We start from the raw sequence: 19728 nt of genomic DNA on the forward strand, positions 1-19728 counted from the left end.
ACATAATTATACATCATTGATCCAATGCCTACGAGCTTTTCACATATTGTGCTTTGCTTATTTACCTTACAGTTGCTGCTATTACAATTACTAAAAAACTGCTATCGTTACTTTTGCCACTGTTACCGTTATTTCCATACTACTTTGCTACTAAATACTTTGCTGCAGATACTACATTATCCAGGTGTAGTTGAATTGACAACTCAACTGCTAATACTTGAGAATATTCTTTGGCTCCCCTTGTATCGAATCAATAAATTTGGGTTAAATACTCTACCCTCGAAAATTGTTGCGATCCCCTATACTTGTGGGTTATCAAGCTCATCTTTTATTTTATTTGAAGAATAATATGCAGATCAAGTTTGAACTTATTTTGGGATTTCTTTTAGGGTAAGCTTGTAGTCTATGCTGGTTGTAAATCTTTTTTTTGGAGGAATGGTTGTCGATCAATCATCAAACTTTTTTTTGAGGAAAGTCAATCAATCATCAAAGAAGGAAACTGGGCTCTTTAACCGGCCAAGGCCCATTTCGAGCTGCCAGTAGGAAACTGGGCCACAGCCGCCCTCTCCTTCCATTCCATTCCATCTCGCCAAGGGTTTCCCGGCGGCCAATTCCACTACCGCACACAGCCGCCATCTCCTTCCATTCTCATCTATCTCGCCGAGGGTTTCCCGGCAGCTACCTCCTCCGACGGCCAACGAGCACCCCCCACTCTAATTCATATCCATTGGCGACCTGCAAGAAGAAAATAGCATCGCCTCTGACGGACATCCCCAACCATCTCCTGGCCGAGAACTTTCTCCATCTTCCCACTCCAGAAGATCTCGCCCGAGCCTCCGCGGCCTGCGTCCCCTTCTGTTGACTCGCCACCCAAGGCTCCTTCCTCTCCATGCCCCGCTCCACCTCGCGATCCTCGACAAGGACGGGTTCCACCCACCCCTCTCGCCTCACCCTTCCGCACCCGCCGCCCGCACGCTCGCCCTCGAGGCCGACTTCACCTTCTCATTCCTCCCATCCCACCGTCATTGGATGAAACAGGACACCCGCGATGGCCGCGTCCTCCTCAGCTGCGCCACCAAGGGTTATGGTTATGAGAACCCAATCTTTGGGGAGCTCGTGGTTTGCGACCCCTTGCACCGGCGTTATGTCCTGCTCCCCCCGGTACCGAATGACCTAGCAGCTTCGGTCGAGCGCCCGTTCAACCACCCTTTCCTCACTCCCCTCACCAAGGATGAGGCGACGACTTCATTCAGGGTGATCTGTTTGGCAGGGGGCGAAACTAAGCTGGTTGCCTTCGCCTTCTCTACGACCATCGGACAATGGCAAGCTGCTGCATCCAAGGCCTGGAGTGATTTGGCCCTTAGCAGTGTCGACTTGATCAAGATGTCCCTGGCCCACCCTTCTATGCTCAGGCGCCATTATGCATATGGTTGCTTCTACTGGGACTGGCTGGTCGTCAGGAGGAACCTGTTGCTCATGCTTAACACCAGGAGGATGGAGTTCTTACTTGCTTACCTCCCACCAGGTGAATGGAGTGCAAAAGGCGTAGCCATTGTTGAGGCAGGGGAAGGCAGGCTTGGGATGTTTGGTCTCCTTGGTGAAAATGAATTTGCATCTGGTCTCAGTTATACCATTTTGCGAAACAGAGGCGAGACTCCCGACAAGTGGCTGATGGAGAAGACAATCTCACTAGATTTTGGGTACCTGTATTATATCAAAGCTGTAACTGAGAGATATTTGCTATTGATGAGGACAAAATTCCTGCCAGGCTCACCTCCACTCCTTGAGTATTTCTCAATGGACATCAAGACATTGCAGCTACAGAGCGTTTGTGCAAAACAATGAAAGCGTATACTATCAAGATAAGCATACATCCCTACTTTTTTCAAACCGGGATATATACCAACTTCCCACCATCGTTGCTGCCTCCACAGACAGTATGAAGTGGTAAACTTTCTACTGCATCATGTTTAACTCCTTCCCTTCATAATTATCGCACTCACACAGCTTGTTGAATGCGTGAGTCTTTTTGTTGCAACTACCAATTCTTGTCTGGATGATTTATTAGTATTTATTAACTTTGTGCTCGTCGGAAAAATAAGCAAGCTCAGGAACACAATCATGATTTGCTGTTTGTTTCTTCCAATTGCCATTAGTATGAGTATCTTATGGAAAAATCAGTAGAATAACAAAAAACACTAGGTCACCGCAATTATTTCAGTATTAGTATTAGCAAATCATGTAAGTGAGATGATTGACTGAATCTTAAGGTGACATGTGACTGTGAATTAGCAGCTCTGATACATGAATTCAAGGCTGGCACCCAGATTTGACTTTCTTTTGTTTTTTTCTGTATCCTTTTTATTGAGTAAATGGCACTGGCGGTCCGAAAATTTGCGCTGCGGGTGCACTTAAGTCACGGTACTTGCAAACCGGAAAAATCCGTCATAGAACTTGCAGTACGGGTGCAGATAGATCACACAGGTCATCTGAACCGGCCAGCTGCCCGGTTTTCCCACTGTAACGGTCAAACGCGATAAATTTGTTCACGACTTTAAAAATATATGTGATTCCTGACTTTAAGAAAATGTTCGTGAACGATAAATTTGAAAACAATTTGTTCACAACTTTAAAAAAATGTTTGCGAACCATTAAAAAATATATTTGTGATCAGCGATTTTAAAAAAATGTTCATGAACGATAAATTAAAATATATATTTGTGATTCGTGCCTTTACAAAACTATCCGGGAACAAAAAATTTGAAAATGTTTTCAAATGATAAATTTAAAAATGTTTGTGAATGACTAATTTGAAAACTATTTGTTAATGACTTTATAAAAATGGTCGAGAACGATAAATTTGAAAAATATTTTTGGTTCGTGAACTTTTTTTAAGTTGTGAACATTAAAACGAATTGTGATTCACGACTTTAAAAAAGTTCGCGAACGATAAGTTAAAAAATATTTATTAAAAATATTTGTGTTTTGTGACTTTAAAAAATGTCCATGAACATAAAATTTGAAAATACTTGCGAACGATAAATTTGTAAATGTTCATGAATGATTAATTTGAAAATTATTTGTTCACGAATTTCAAAAAATGTTCAAGAACGATAAATTTGAAAAATATTTGTGATTCACAAACATTTTTTTAAGTTGTGAACATTTGAAAAAAAATATTTGTGATTCGCGACTTTAAAAAAATGTTCGAGAATGATAAATTTGAAAAATATTTGTGATTTGCGAACATTTTATTAAGTGTTGAACATTTGAAAAGAATATTTGTGATTCGCAACTTTAAAAAAAGTTCGTGAATGATAAATTAAAAAATATTGATTAAAAATATTTGTGATTCGTGACTTTTAATAAATGTCCACGAACGAAAAATTTGAAAACGTTTGCGAACAATAAATTTGAAAATGTTCATGAACGATTAGGTTGAAAAGTATTTGTTCACTACTTTAAAAAATGTACGCGAATGGTAAATTTGAAAAATATTTGTGATTCACGAACATTTTTTTTAAGTTGTGAACATTTAAAAAAATATTTATGATCTGTGACTTTAAAAAAATTCTCGAACGATAAATTAAAAAATATTTGTGATTCGTGACTTTAAAAAAATGTCCAGGAACGAAAAATTGGAAAGGTGACCTATCTGCACCCGCAACGCAAGTTCTATGACGGGCTTTTCTTGAAAATAGGGCAGCTGGCTGGTTCAGATGTCATATGTGACCTATCTGCACCCGCAATGCAAGTTCTATGACGGGTTTTTTCGGTTTGCAAGTATTGTGACTTAAGTGTACCCGCAGCGCAAGTTCTCGGACCGCCAGTGCCATTTACTCCTTTTTAGTCTGGGATGGTATACGGCACCTGGTGTGTTGGTTAGTGCTATGAGTACCCCTTGTTTCTTTCCTTCTTTTGGCTGGAGTCTCACGAAAAACACTAAATCATGACAATTATTTTTGAGAGGTACTTTTGATGGTCAAGGTTAAGGTACAAAGAGTACACATAGATGTAAGGATGCATAAAAGTTCTTTTACTCATCTTCAGATGTATAATTTTATCTTTTGGTGCTGTTTCGAGATAGACCTACATAACTGATATGGTCACAGTAAAGTTCCGAGTCACTGCTCTCAACTGAAAACTTATCCTTTGATTTTGTTTTATCTGAAATCAACCTCATTGGATCAAAGGGAGTGCTTGTCAGCACGGGCTACTGAAATTGTTCTTTATTGCAGTCAATCTCTCCAGCACTCTTAGATCCACATATCATGGTTGTGTTCCTAATCTCAAAACAATGGTTTTGGTTGAGATGATTGACTGAATCTTAGTTTTTCTTGCTACCAACACCCCCAGGTTCTTTCTTTCCTTTGATTTGGAGTTCTGTTATAGTGTTAGTTTGCATCGTTTATTTTGCACAAGTTTTTCCTGAGTGATTCCCTTAGTGTGCCTCTGTCTGAAGTGAGTGTCTGACTGTATGTATCTCAACTTATAATGCTAAGCACACTGAAGTGAGTATGTGCCCGCAGGCACATGTTTCAAATTCAGTTAAAGATTAATATTATGTCATTACGCAACTTCCTGTGATACTACCTAAGTACTATTCAGCTGAGGTCAATATTCTGCTATTCTTCCTTTTTCTATAATACTACCCACCTAAATACCGAAAAAATGCTCCTTTATGGTCGTACAACTCTTGAATTAATATGCACAAATTGGGTGCAAAATCTTCTGCATTGTCTGAGGTTTTTTTTTGTCTCGTTTGTGCAGATTCAGTGGAGTCGCAGTGAGATGCTTTCTGAGTTCAAAGTGATCGCAGTTTTTGATAGCGCGGGGTTGTCGCGGATGTGATCACCTTGCTGAGAAGATGCTGTGTGACAGTCTACAGAGTTTCACGTGGCTGTGGTCATGTCAATCTACAGAATTCCATGCTAGCTCTAGATTGAGTTAACATGGTGTAACATGGGTGTGCTGCTTCGTGGATGAGAATGTGACAAATGGAATAGACACTTTGAATCAATCAATCTACAACCATGTTATATTATATGTAGCTGAAATATATTTCAATGTCACATTTTTTTAGCTGTTAAGAGTTGTGATCTCGTTGAGGGTGAGCAGCTTCAGTTGACGTGGCTGCTGCTTCCAGCGTAAGAGTGAATGTGGCAAATGAAATTCACAGTTTCAATCAATTGACGTGGCAGTCGTTTTTTCTTGACAAATAGAGTTATGATCTGGTTGAGCCAGAATATAGAGTGTACACGCTGATTGCGACATTATTAGCATCCTATCGAAGATGAATGAACGGGCGGGCTCATGACCTGCTTCTTGTTGGATGGCTAAGTCCTGAGAGAGGTTTGCCTGGCCGTGGCCGTGGCCGGACACAAGAAACCTGAGAGACTCGCATGTTTTGTAGCAGCCTGGCCTGACTTCAGCCAAGCTCAGATCTGTGTTTTTCTTTCTCTGCTATGTGAAGTGGTCTCATTTCCTTTTCTCTGAGTACTATCTATATTGCATGGAACCCTACCCTTACGGGGATTCATCCACTAGAGCTTCATATGTTCAATAGCAAAGGCCATCAAATTTGTTAACCTCGTAGGTAACCAGCCCCTATTTGCTAGCGATCAGATAATCTGGCGTCCATCACTCGACAAGGTTACAAACCACACGAAACAAATGCATCCAACCTTCATGGATGCCTTTCTCTCTAAAAAAAACCTCATGAATGCCAATAACAGAATAACACATGCACCAATACCAATGATGATTTATGCTTGACAGTGGTCTTCCTTCTCGTGAAGCATTGTTATCATCTTGTCATGATCCTGGTCGCGACCAATTTCTCGTACCGGAGGACCGGCAGCACTGACTTGCTACACGAATTGGTAGCACAACTCGTCTCCGATTATCATTACTTGCACCTGGCAAGTTCTTGTTTTGTTTTTCTTTTGGCGTGGAGGGGGGTTGATTCAATAGAAACCGCCCCACATAGAGTTCAGCCAGCAATCTGTCACCTCCAATGTGCTTGCTTGTTTTGCACAAAGGTGGAGAGCAGGCAGCAGTATTAGCTGGTCTCACTACATGTTGAACAGAAAAAAAAAGTAAACAACCAGGTATTACTTCTATAAAGAATGTTGGAGTACCCGCCTCCGTAGGCGCCTCGCTGGTGAAGATGCCCTCTCAGCCGTCCGTTTTCCAGTGGTGTGCTGCGAGGGCCTCTCGAGGGCGACGCGATCCGTTCGATCTGCCTAGACGGCTCGCGTCCAGACAACCCGGCTGGAGGGTCCATGACAGGTGGGCCGTCTAGCGTGCCCGGGCCACCGTCATTGGGCGGCGCCGTTTCGCCCGTGAGCAACACCCGCGCGTTTTTTCTGCATGCAACGTGCCAGCCAGACTCACATGTTGCCGTCCTCGCCCCGCGTCGGCTTCGGCCGTGACAGGTGGAGCGTGTGCCACGCTAGGCTTTTCTACACGTGTTGGCAAGTCGGGTAGGCCGGTCAGCATCCTTGGCCCCTATAGGGCTGCTATGCACACGTGCATCCGGCTCGGGGTTTGGGCGTTGTGTGTCGGGCCTCACAGGCCCGGTGTGTGCGTCCAGCCATGCAGCGTCCAGCCAGCCGACACGTGCGCCTGGGTCTAACACGCTCACCGAGCGCCCTCGCCCAAGTTGCCCCATTCGCGCTAGTCGTGGCCGCCCGGGCGTTTGGGGCCAGTCGGCTGGGGTTGCTTGCTGGCCCACACTCGCCTAGCTACCTGAGTCTGCCTGCCGGCATATTTGACCATGAGCCGGTCGCATGAGAAGACCGGTCGCACACACGCGGGGTTCGCCCGGCCATCAAGGCACGGTGGGTGTTTGGTGCGTGTTAGGCTAGTCACAGTGGGAAGGAACTTAGGAGTAACATCACACACTTCAATACAACTTTGCTTATGTGGCACATATTTAATGAAGAGAGAGGTGCTTGTGGTAACTAGCTAAGTTACCGGAACATCACACACTCCAAGAAACAATGAGTCTATAACCTAATAAATACATCGTTGCATGACACTACATAGATATTCCTACCCACTATGGAGATAGTAACATAGTCTAGGGAAGTGTGAAGTTACTAGCTTATGTTCTTGCCCATTGTGACCAGCCTTATGTCGGTTCATTGTGGTTGTCTGTGCCAGGGTGTCCTGGTATATAATGCGGGTTGGCCCTTTCTTCTTCTATATCCCAGCCGGTCTATGACCACCCACTTCTTCTCCATGTATTTTCGGATATTGTCGGCTATCGCCATGGCACGCTCCTTCGCCACATACCAGGAGCCTCGCGTTGGCGCAGCTCGCACAGATAACACTGAGGCTTCACGGCGTGCCAGTCGGCGCCATCCATGCGTTCGTGTGTGCCAACTTCTTGGTTTTCCGAGGCAGTCGAAAGAGGAGATGGAGAGGGATGAGCGGATGTAGCAGACCAAGTGCCGCCAGAGGTCGAGGAGCATACGGTGTCTGTGTTTTTGTCGCTGAGGGACACGAGTGCTTTCTCGGCGTTGTAACTTTGTTTGTCGGCGGCGGCCGGAGGTCCGTTAGTTACTTGTTGCTGTCGGTGCTTTTTGAGTTAGGTTGTTTCTTGGCTGTGATGCTCGCGTGCTCGTGTTTCCTTCATTGTCATATTTTTTGTTTGTGTTTTCGGTTTAATTGTTTGAGGGAGCTTTTGATTCTTTGCAGAACGTTTTCAAGAACAAGATCCCGTGTCCGTGGGTGCTCGAGGACCAATGGTTTCCTCTCGTTGTCGATCCCACCACTAAGACCCACACTATTCACAGCAAAACACCTAGTAAATCCCAACATGTTCTGTTCTTCAGAGATTCTACTATGGGATCCTTGTCTTCATCACAAACAGGAGACTGGGTCCTTCGTGCTTCACGGTGATGCGAAGCTCTCGAACTACCCCAGGGTTCCCAAGCCCCCGACAATACCAACTCAGACAACTCATTATTCAAGTAGGGCCGACCTGTAGCCGCTTACGAATTCGTTGAGTTAGTCGGTGTAGGTTTCTTCTTCTTTGGCTCTCTGACCTCATCACCCAGATCCTCACCATGTCCATCACCTCTTTGGACCCCTTGGATCAGTGTCTTCCCCCATATCAGAGTGAGCCGACTTCATAAGGAGAGGCATTTATACTTTTCCGTACACTTGTTTCAGAGTCTAAGCTCTTCCCTTTCTCTTGTTCAGATAAGTCTTCCCCTTTGCTGGAGATGTAACCTCACTTCCACCTTCAGCCACCGTTCTCGAGCTGCACGTGTCGACCTTACTACCTTGATGGCCGTGCTGCTCCCTCCGGCGCTCGCAAGCCTTTTACCAAAAGGTAAATTGTTGTTCTCGTCCCTGGTTCCCGGCGTCAGGCAGTAAAGATCCAAGTGGACCAAACGACCACATGAGAAACAAAAATGAGGGATGTTCTCATACTGAATATCATATGGATCCATACATTGTCTCCTCGACAATTCAATCCAAATCCATCTCCTCAACGGTGAGTCTCCCCCAGAGATATCCAGCAGCATGATCAAATTGAACAGATGTGCCGTTTCTATCAATCTGACCAGTGATAGCCTTGCTCCGCTTCTCATCGCAAAGATTGAAAGGAAGACTCACTACTCTAACCCAGATCTGCAACTCCGGCAAGTTCTTGTTTGAAAAAGTGCCAAGATTAAGAACATAGCAAATGTGCGGTGCACAAAACACCGCCCCCGCATCGCCCTCCTCTGGCGACACGGGGGGCGACTCCTAGCGACACCCACCGTCCTCCCCTTCTCCTCCCTCGTCGCGCCACCGCCTGAGGCGTCGCTGGCGAAGCCCGGGCGGGCTCCAGTGACGGCGGCGACGGGGCGTTTCCCCTAGGTCTCTTCTTCCCTCTCGTCTTGGGAGCATCTAGCGGCTGGAGGAGGGCCGTGGGAGCTTTGATCTGGACTTGCGGGCGCGACGACCTAGGGGTGTAGGGCACCGTGGCGGGCGCTGGCCGGGGGCTGGCGGCGCTTGGATGCTCCGGCGAGTGGCTAGATTCTGCGGTGGAGGTTGATTCCTCTTCCCAGATTTGGTCGCGGCCTGGTCGCGGGCGGCGGCGTCCCGGTCCAATGTGCATCGGGCGTGCGGCGGCAGGTGTCGGCGGCTGTGGACTTGCGACGGGCGATGCGGCGGTAGCGGTGGTGGACGATCCGTGCACAAGACGCTTGATGGAGGCCATTGGAACAGATCTGGGTGAAGACCTGCTCGTGGCTGCTGCCGAGGCCGGCGATGGCGGCACTATTCAGTGTCGTTCCCTTGTTGAAGGCATCGCTTTTGAGAAGTTCCAGGCCACTATCTGCTACCTCCGGGGGAAACCCTAGATCAGTAGATCGGATGACGGCGGCATTATTGTGTCGTTTCCCTCTTGTGGCGTCATTCTTGGAGGTGTACATGGGCTCGAGGGACCAGTGGACGGAAAAATTGGTGGAGCGGTGATTCATCCTGCACATTAATGGTGGCGATTCTCGGCGGCGTGGCGTAGTGGAGACTCGGCGCCCGATGTGTGGCGATAGACTCACGCAGGAGGGTGACGTTATCAGGCGTCGTGGTGGCGTCGATGGCAGAGAGGCCGGGCAAGGTGGTGCAGCAGTACAACACTGAAGATGGATTGGTGGGAGGTGGCTGTGGCGGCCTCATGCCCGGCATGCGTCCTGGTTGAGGAGTGCGCCGGACTGGTAGGTGCCCCATACCCGGCAGGCGTCCTGGTTGGGATCTCAGGTCTTAGATGTTTAGGTTTGGCTGCGATGTCTGTTTGGTATTAGGCGCAGACTATCAGCGCCCCTTCATCAATTGGATAGGAATAGCGACAATTGTTGCTTAGATGGTGGCTTTAGTCTTACTGTTGTATGACTTTGTAAGGTCTTGTGAGAATAATTAATAAAGGAGCCGTATGCATCGCCCAGATGCAGAGCCTGGGGTCCTCCTCCTTTAAAAAAACATTTTTTTTAAAGAATCAAATGAAGCTAACTTGCGTTGTACTCCCTCCATCCCATAATATAAGAGAGTAGCTTTTTGTATATTTTCTAGTCAAAGTTTGAAACGTTTGATCTAGGATAAATCTTTTTTTTTGAACTTTTGATCTAGGATAAATCTAGTACAACTTTGATTAATTTGGAATGGATGAAGTACTAGTTATCTTTCGCCAAAAAAAAAGAAGGCTGGGCTTGAAAACTGCGCTCGTTAAGGCCCATTTTGGCAGCCAGCACGCGACACGACTCGCTCTCCCTTCCGCACGCAGCCGCCGGCTCTCCCTTTCCCATCTCGCCGAGGGTTCCCCGGCGCGGCGGCTGCCCTCCGACGGCCGGTTTTCCCCCCAACGAGTTTCCCCACTCCACGCCAATTGCGGCCAACAAGAAGAAAATGCCATCGTCTCTGACGGACATCCCTGACCACCTACTGGCCGAGATCTTCCTCCGCCTGCCCGACCCGGCCGACCTCGCCCGCGCCTCCGCCGCCTGCCTCACCTTCCACCGACTCGCCACCGACCGCTACTTTCTCCGCCGCTTCCGCTGCCTCCACGCACCACCACTCCTCGGCTTCCTCGACCGCGACGGGTTCCATCCAGCACTAGCGCCTCACCCCTCCGCACCCGCCGCCCGCGCGCTCGCCCTTGCCGCCGATTTCTCCTTCTCTTTCCTTCCCTCCCATCGCCTTTGGACCGTGCAGGACAGCCGCGACGGCCGCGTCCTCCTCCAGCGCGGGCCCGAAATGGGCGAGGTGGCCCTGATCTTCCGGGAGCTCGCCGTGTGTGACCCTTTCCACCGGTGGCATCTCATGCTCCCCCCAGTACCTCGCGACCTAGTCGCTTCGGTACTTCGGTAGGCAGATGTCGGTGCAAGCCTTCTCTCTTTCCCCTCGGCGACGATGAGGAGGAAGCTGCGGCATCATTCCGAGTGATTTGGATGGCATACTGCGAAACTAAGTTGGCCATCTTCGTGTTCTCGTCGAGCACCAGACAATGGAGAGCTGCTGCATCCAAAGGTTGGAGTGATTTGGTCCTTAGCGGCAGCGAGTCCGCCATGATGCCACAGGTCCACCCTCTTTTTATCAGGCACCATTATGCTTATGGCTGCTTCTACTGGGACTGGACGCTCTTCAGGAGGAAAACGTTGCTCATGCTTGACACAAGAAGGATGGAGTTCTCCATTGTTGTCCCCCCACCTGGAGAATGGGGCAAGGAAGGTTTTGCCATTGTGGAGGCAGGGGAAGGCAGGCTTGGGATGTTTGGTTTCCATGGTGAATCTGCATCTGACCTTACCTATACCTTTGCACGGAATAAAGGCGAGAATCCCAGCCAGTGGCATATGGAGAAGACAATCTCACTAGATTCTGGTTACCGGTATTACATCATAGCTGCAACAGGAAGGTATTTGCTATTGATAAGGACACCAGACATATCTCATGAGAACCCACTCTTTGAATATTTTTCGATTGATGTCAAGACGTTGCAGCTTCAGAGGGTTTATTCAGATCATAGCAGGCTTAACTTGTCGGGGACACACACATATACCAACTTCCCGCCATCATTGTGGTCTTCACACACAAATATGCAGTGGTAAAATCCTAGTTAACTCCTTCACTTCCTAATTATCACACGACTTGTTCATTGATTACTTTCTTGTTGCAATTGATGACTATTGTTTACTTAATTTAGTAGTGTCTACTTTCTTGTGCTCGTGGGATAACTAAGCAAGCTCGGGAACATAATTGTGTTCCTTGTTTTGGTTTCTTTTATATTCACATTTATAAGTTTATATCACAATGCTTTGTTAAAATAAACCTGCATAACTGCTGTGGTCACAAATAAGATCATGGGTCACTGCTCTAAATAAGAACAGCTTGCTCACAGGCAACTGAAATTTTATCTCAACATCCTGAAATCAGCCTCAAAAGATCAAAGGAGTGCTTATCAGCAATGCATGCAAACGATAAAAATGTGCAAACAAAGGTGATCCACTGTGAATGTGGCTGCAGCCTGTACATATTGAAAAACAACACTATCATCAGGAAGAATGAATAATCTTCATTGCAGAAATTTGCCTAGACATTGTTTGCAGAAACCGTCTGGATTAGGGGGCCCGTATAAAATGGGGGAATTTTGTTTTTTGGAATGATCTCTGGTCTGGTAATTCACCTTTCTTGCATTAGTTTCTCTGTTCTCTTTAGTATATGTGGTGATCCAGACATTACGTTTCCGAAGCTTATTGCAACGGGGAGTGGGTGATGATCTCTTTCAGGACAAACTTTGTTGTGGAGGAACGTAGTATGTGAGCTTTGGAATTTTCCTATAAGTGAAATTGGAAATTAGAAATGTGCATCTGGTACCAAGGGCTGATGAGGTGGTGTGGCACCTGTTTAAATCTGGTGTTTTTTTTTACTACCAGTCCATATATAAACAACTTCTCATGCAAGTGGAGTCAATCTGTATGAAGAAGAGTTTTTGGGGGGTGGATGAGGTGGCTGGCAGCCGTTGCTTGACAAGTTGCCTTCGAGGTTCCAATTGCGAAAAAGAAGACGACCTGACAATGGGATGTGTGAGGGTTCTGAAGACGCAGATCATATGTTCTTTGAATGTGTTGCTGCCAGATTCGTGTGAGTTGCTAGGTAGAGATGACCTTTGTGCTTTGGTTCAGGGGGTTGCTGGGAGTGTTTTAAGCAGTTCTGAATCGTGCTTGCTGCTTAATTCTGGGCTTTACGTAAGATGCGTGATAATATGGTTTTTGAAGGAAAATTTTGCAAACCATCCCTCTGATTACTTGCTCGCGACGCCCATCTATTTTGCAGCAAATGGTTTTTGAACATAAAGTTTTGTATATTATTTCCTTCTTGTGACTCATATTTATACTGGGGTGTTAGACGGCACCGATTCTGTTTATTATAGGTTTGTTATTCTGCCAGGTTGTGTATATGTACTACCAGTTCTGCATGATTAAGTTTTTCATGATTGATTTATTTATTTTCATGCTAGTATGGTTATGTGTTCCAACTTGTATTACAAATTACAATATTAAAAAAAACTAAGTTGAGTGTTTGCAGTCACATGTTTCAAATTCAGTTGAGGTGAATATTAGCAATGCGAGAATACTGTTGTGCCTCTTCCCAATGATACTACCTAAGTACCTGCAGCTTGTTACTTTAAGGTCGTAAACTCACAAATCGGCAGATTTTTTTTGTGATGTGTAATCTTTCTTTATCTTGTTTGTCCAGATTTGATGCAGTCATCGTCAGATCAGATTTCAGAGTTCAAAGTGATTTGGGTTTCGATAGCATGGAGTTCTTGCTGATGTGATCTCACCTCTCTGACAAGATGGCGTCTGCCAATCTAGAGAATTTCTCTTGGCTTTGGTTATGTCTATGGTGTTCGTGTTTTCATGCTACGCCTAGCTTGGGTTGCTGTAACATGGATGTGGCTGTTCTCTGCCTAAGAATGTGACCATGAAAGTAACAGTTTCAGACTTTCAGTCAACCAACAACTGTGGGGTAAAACTAGCTGCTCTATATTTACAAGCCACGTCTTCTTCTTAACTATTAGTGTTTTTTTACTATAACAAATAAAATTGGCAAATGGCAAAACTATATTGTACTAAACTGAAACATGACAACACCATAGTACAAGTCTCAAGCCAGGCAACAATGCTTGGGGTGCCTTCACGTGTCTGACAGTGATTTGTTTCTTAGGAGATGCAGAAACAAAGGTTATGAACAGTTCCATGCCAGCGGTATATATTAGTCATGTTCATCTCCTTCCCTTCATAGTTATCACATGACTTGTCTATTACTTCATGTTTGTTATGGCAATTGGTGATTCTTGTTGGTTTAATAGTGTTTAATTTCTTGTGCTCATGGGAAAACTAAGAAAGCTTGGGAACATAATTGTGTTTCTTGTCTTGCTGTTTCGGTTGCCTTTTAAAGAGAATGGGGTTAGCAAGAGAAATCATCTTGTAGATTATGAGTAGCTTATGCATGAGTCCTGATGGAATCACTATAAACACCAGGTCAATATAATTATTTTCGAGTAGTAGTTATGATGGTCAAGATAAGCATAAAGGAATACAACTTTATATCTGGTATACCTTGGATTGATTCACCTTGAGAAAATTCATTCAAGTCAAAGACATCCCATTTTGTACACTTTTTCTTTTGATAGATGTAGGGAGGCAGAAAAGTTCTCGTTTCATCATCTTCAGATGTATGTTTTATCTTGTGATACTGTTTCAAGATAAACCTGCCTAAGATGGATGATACTGTTTCAAGATAAACCTGCATAAGATGGAAGGGAGTGCTTGTCAGCACGGGCAACTGAAATTGTTGTTTATTGCAGTCAATGTCTCCACCACTCTTAGATTGTCAGTATCATGGTTGTGGTCTGAATCTCCCAGAAAATCATATTGGTTGAGATGATTGACTGAAACATAAGAAGTTTTCAGCTGGTTGCATTGTTTCTTGCTACCAACACCCCCAGTTTCTTTCTTTGTTTAGTTAGAAGTTTGTTATACTGATAGACTGTGCCTAGGCAGTAAATGAACTCCTGCAAAACCAATTCTGTATGAGTTTTTCAGATCTGAACTCATTTATGTTCATGTGCGTCTGTCAGGCTGTGTATCCCAATATGTGTTGATGCTAAGCTCACTGAATTGAGTGTTTGCAGTCACATGTTTCAGATTCAGTTGAGATCAATATTATGCTATTCTGCCCCGTCCTGTGATACTTACCTACCTAATATAAGTCTCAAATATCTGTTCCGTTGAGGTGGTACAACTCTTGAATTAATATGCACAAATTGAGTGGAAATTCTTCTTGTGCTGTCTGGGTCTTTTTTGTCTCGTACGTTTGTGCAGATCCAGGGGAGTTGTTGTCAGATCATCTTCTGTGTTCGAAGTGACATTGGGTTTGATAGCGTGGACTCTCTTCACAGATTTGAATACCTACCTTGCCGACAAGTTGGTGCGTCCGTGCGTGACAATCTAAAGGATTTCACCTGGCTGTGGTCTTGTGTATGTTCTTGTTTCCATGCTACCTCTAGATTCAGTTAACATGCTGTAACATGAATGTGCTGCTCCGTGAGTAAGAATGTGAGAAATGGAATTAACAGTTTCAGTCAAGTGACAACTGTGGTATTAGATGTAGCTGAAGTATATTACCGTGATGTCAAGTTTTTTCTTAGCTATTGGAGTTATGATCTCGTTGAGGGTGAATGCAGTACACCAGGCAGTAGTCATGTATATGTTGTTCTAGTTTGCATGAGTACTTTGTAGCTTCAGTTAATGTGGCTGCTCCTCTCCCTGCGTAAAAGTGAATATGACCATGAATTTGACAGTTTGAATCAACCAACAACTGTGGTAGAGCTAGCTAGATGATGTATGTATATTTCCATGTCGCATTTTGTCTCAACTAGAGTATTTATTATTAGAGTTGCTGAAAATGATTGAGTGCCCCTAATTTTCATTTTTGAGGGTGAATAAAAGAGAGCTTTATTAGTAGTAGGAAACAAGTTGGTGCATAGCGCCCATAACATCACCAGCAGTAAACTCTGGCACATGGAACTCCCATTTTACCCTACCAGAGTCTGCAGGTTTAATTCCAAATTTAGTTGAGCCTTGTTTGTTTGTCAAACGCCAAGTTGAGGCAGACAGACAACTAGTCGCAACTGGAGAAGCACGCACAGTGGGCTGTGGATCCTTTCTTCTCAACTGGGCCTCAGTTTCCACAAGTTGAGAGCCTCTAAATCCACCACTGTGAATTCCTCAGCCCCCTCGCAAAAAATAAAAAAAAAATTCCTCAGCCAAGTTCAGGCGCATAGTATTTCATACTGTGCGAAGATGGACATACGTACAAGGCAGCGATGGTGATTCTCAGGCGCACCACTGCTTTGCAGAGTATGCCTGCCTGACCAACTGAATGTGCATCACCGATCTCTATATATCGCATTCTTTAGTAATGTAAGGCATCCAGACTGCATCCGCGGAACTTAAGTTCTTGCTGGTTCTTTGGGATGTCGTTATCTCTCTCTTTCTCTCTCTCAAAAAAGAAAAAGAAAAATCTAGGGGAAAGAAAGAAGTGATGGGGGCCCAGCCCAGCCCAATGAACGCGTATGATGGAAGAGGCCAGTCCGGAGATGAGGCCTAACTGCGAGCCGAGGGTTCGCCTGGAAATATATATGCCAGGCGCCACCGCCTTGTCCCATTTCCATTAAGATCAAGCGAGAGAGACAGGGAAATCCCCACTTCACCAAACCCTTTATGTTTGCTGTTTTCTTGTAAATAGATGAAAATCATTTTAATAATTAGTTCAAAAAATTGTTTGCATTTTTCTGAAAAAAAGTCTTATTTTTTCTAAATTTTTCACATTTTCACAAAATGGCCGTGAATTTTTTTAAAAAACATTCCCAAATTTTTAAAAAATATCCACGCTTAAAACATTTTCTAAATATGTTCCTGAAATTTTAAAAGTTGTTTGTGTTTCCAATATTTTTACTAAATTTAAAGAATGACTGCACTTAAAAATATTTAAAATTTTAGAAAGGAACTTGTTTTCAAAGAATTGAGTTTTCAATAAATGTTCGTAAACTTTTATTCAAAAAATCACGTTTAAAAATATTCACAATTTCAAAAGGTGTTCATGTTTTGAAAATATGTGAATGACTCTGGAATTGGGAGAAAATCCCAACCAAATGTGATTTTTCTTTCCGAGAAAGATGACTGACTTAACAAAGCTAGTGTGAAATATCTCTCTGTCTCTCAAAACAAAAGAAAAAAACAAGCTAGTGGAAAAGAAAGAAGTGATGGGGGCCCAGCCCAGCCCAATGAACGAATAAGATGGAAGAGGGCGGTCCGGAGACGAGGCCCGACTCCGACCGGAGTTTCGCCTGGAAATATATACGCTTCCGCCGCAGCCTCGTGCCCTTGTCCCGTTTTCGTTCAGAAGAAGATCGAGCGAGAGAGAGAGAGAGAGAGAGAAATCCACAACAACCAGGAGAGGAGAGAGGCGGAGCAGATCCGGCGATGGCCGCCGACAAGATGCCGTTCGCCATGCCGATGGCCAGACCGGAGCAGGAGACGCCGGTCCTCAAGGCCAAGGCGAAGAAGGCCAAGCCGGAGGAGGCGACGATTAAGGCCAACGTGGATGTGGAGACCATCACGACGGAGGAGGGGCTCATCAAGTTCATGGAGCTGCTGGAGAAGGAGGCGGCGTTCCTCAAGGCCAAGGCGGAGGCGGAGAAGGAGGCGGCGGGGTGTGGCTCCAAGAGAAAGCCGGTGTTGGAGCGGGACGAGGAGTTGGCGGCGTTCGTCGCGAGGATGGAATCCTTGAGGCCGTTGTACGGGGAAGAGGACGTTTCTGACGGCTACAGCTCGCAGGACGACGACCCCAACACCACCTTCAGCGACGTCATGGCGCAGTTGGAGCAGCAAATCCAGGCCAACAACGCTCGCTGGCCTTTCTTAATTGGTGGGGGCCTAATCAAATCCCATGAAGATACTGATGGGGTGTGAGAAGCTGATGAGAAGGAGCTTCACCAATGCTATGCCATCTACCAACCCTGTATATCTAAAAATATGTGGAGTATATACAAATAGATAATTTTCACACCAATGACAGGATGATGAAACTGATATGTGCTCTAATTAAGAACCTGACTGGAAATTTCCTACTGCCTTCCAAGGTGTACTGTGCCGTGTTATATGTGTAATACAGCGCAAGTAGATCCTAACATTAGAAGCCTCAAAATCAGATAAATAAGATGTCTCGGACGTGGTCACTCGATTTTCACAGGGTCAGGACGGACAATAAAGACATGCTGTTTTCTGTCAGTCCCAAGCGGATATACTTCCAGCTTCCACACTAGTATTATCCAAGTTGGTTATAAGATAACCTTACTGCAAAGCAAGCCAGTGGATACGGAAGAGGCATTCTGATTTATAGCTTTTTTTCAGACATTTATAGTTATTTTTCATTATTACAAAGTCTTAAGAAGACTAAGGTGTGTAGACCAACTATTAGCTGACATAATTATATTATAGCGGTCCGTAGGTGTTTACAGTGACTGGACTTAGTGGTGACAAAAGTTGCTCTTTTACGCAGTGTTGTAGCATTTTGTGCTATTAAAGGAAGAGGATTGAAGTTTCACTTGCCATCACTACCCCCTTATGGCCTAGGTGAGATGGATGTTTGGTTCACTGTTACCCGACCATTCTAAAGAGTACATGTACAGTAGTTTTTTAGCTTCGAATTCTGTTGTACATGAACCGTGTTTCTCTGTTTGCTGTCTGTTCATTGTTACAGAACCAGTGAGCCTGAGAAGATGGCGCATCGTTGACTGAAACTGTTTTTTTCTTCAGTCGCCTGACAGATAGTCACCCCCTATAGCATTATATATGCATGCTCAGGCATCTCTCTCAACTGGTGCTTGTTTATGTATCTTAGCTGTCTTCAAGGTCGGTGTACATATTGATCCTGCAGCCTAGTTGATTGCCTTTCATGATTCACGACTTCCAAAGTTGTACTTTTATGTCGTGCTGCAGTGTTGTGCTGTTAAAGCAAGAGGATTTTAGTTGCACTTGCCATGATACCGGCCCACTCAAGGCCTAGGTGAGATGGATGGTTGATTTCCTGACCACCGTGACCATTCTAAAGAGTACATGATGATTTTTCTCTTTGATTTTTGTTGTACATGAACCTTGTTTCTCTGTTTGCTATTTGTTCATTGTTCGCCAGAAAAAGTGAGCTTGTGTTCAGCTAATTAATTACTTCAGCATTGTGATATAACTGGACATGACGAGAAAAAGGAAAAACCTAGAAACATGAGAACAGACTAATTCTGATATCTTACCACTGTTTGGTTGGTAACAGCTATATCTTGATGCTTACGATCAGTGAAAGTGATAAGATGTGCAGTACGTAATTGCAGAAGATGCACGCGTAAATTGCACCCACGAGTCGCTCCCTACTCCCTAGTCATCCAGTGTGGCTATAACTAGATCGAAATGGATATGTAAAGCAGATCGCCCATTTAGAATGTAGATTTCTCTTGACATTCAGCATTATACATGACACTTTCAGCGGAGGCTGTTACTGTCAGGCGTAAGTTATGGACATGTAAACAGAGAAAGAAAAACCACCGTTCCAGTATTTCTTTCACCGCAACATCAACTGGAACCTAATAAATGAGAACATTATAACCAAAGAACCGCATCCTCTCTTTCTGTGTAGTGAAATTTGTAAACGTCACAGTAAACAGCTTCTTATGATTCCAGAGGATACCAGTGCAAGTCCCTAATTAAAGGTCATCATTTGTAAACTACAAATTGCAAAACCATTCTATTGCCTAAACAGAGAAAGTAAATCTAGAACTAACATGGTTACCTAAATGGAGGTAAGATAATTAGCATTCCTTGACAAGACCACACGTAGTCTTTTCTCCCACTGAGCCCATTCTTGAGCATATGAACCTTTTGATGGCTCCACTCTGAATAGATTGGGAAATTATGTTTGGTACCACTAGTTCTTCTCCTCTCAACTATGGTGGATCTCAATCAGGTAGCAGTACAACTGGAGGAAGAAGATAAGAAGGGGATCGGGATTACAGGGAGATACACACACACGCCGCTGCCGCCTGATCCTAGCCGGGATGATGAGGCGGCCACATGGACGGAGGGCACGCCCAGGGGGGTAGGGCGCGCCCCCACCCTT

General features: G+C 44.8%; 2 protein-coding genes across 2 annotated transcripts; both read left to right on the forward strand.

The window, feature by feature from the left end:
* The first annotated feature begins 596 nt into the window (after nucleotides 1–596).
* LOC123162318 (uncharacterized) lies at nucleotides 597–5002 on the forward strand. Its single transcript, XM_044580114.1, has 2 exons — nucleotides 597–1947; nucleotides 4771–5002. Exon 1 carries the CDS (start codon nucleotides 1030–1032, stop codon nucleotides 1843–1845), a length of 816 nt encoding a protein of 271 aa, XP_044436049.1. The 5' UTR covers nucleotides 597–1029; the 3' UTR covers nucleotides 1846–1947; nucleotides 4771–5002.
* Nucleotides 5003–9598: 4596 nt separating this feature from the next.
* LOC123158529 (uncharacterized) lies at nucleotides 9599–13507 on the forward strand. Its single transcript, XM_044576479.1, has 3 exons — nucleotides 9599–9695; nucleotides 10241–11596; nucleotides 13249–13507. The coding sequence occupies exons 1-2, from the start codon at nucleotides 9599–9601 to the stop codon at nucleotides 10861–10863; spliced, it is 720 nt and encodes a 239-aa protein (XP_044432414.1). The 3' UTR covers nucleotides 10864–11596; nucleotides 13249–13507.
* The last annotated feature ends 6221 nt before the right edge of the window (nucleotides 13508–19728 follow it).

This window comes from Triticum aestivum, chromosome 7B (genome assembly GCF_018294505.1).
Source record: "Triticum aestivum cultivar Chinese Spring chromosome 7B, IWGSC CS RefSeq v2.1, whole genome shotgun sequence".
Taxonomy (NCBI): domain Eukaryota; kingdom Viridiplantae; phylum Streptophyta; class Magnoliopsida; order Poales; family Poaceae; genus Triticum; species Triticum aestivum.

Bases quoted from the DNA above. Each gene is read 5' to 3' on its own strand.
- LOC123162318 (XM_044580114.1), top strand. From the start codon at position 1,030: ATGAAACAGGACACCCGCGATGGCCGCGTCCTCCTCAGCTGCGCCACC.
- LOC123158529 (XM_044576479.1), top strand. From the start codon at position 9,599: ATGGCAGAGAGGCCGGGCAAGGTGGTGCAGCAGTACAACACTGAAGAT. The intron at 9,696-10,240 runs GTTGAGGAGTGC...CCATTTTGGCAG, and splicing joins CATGCCCGGCATGCGTCCTG to CCAGCACGCGACACGACTCG.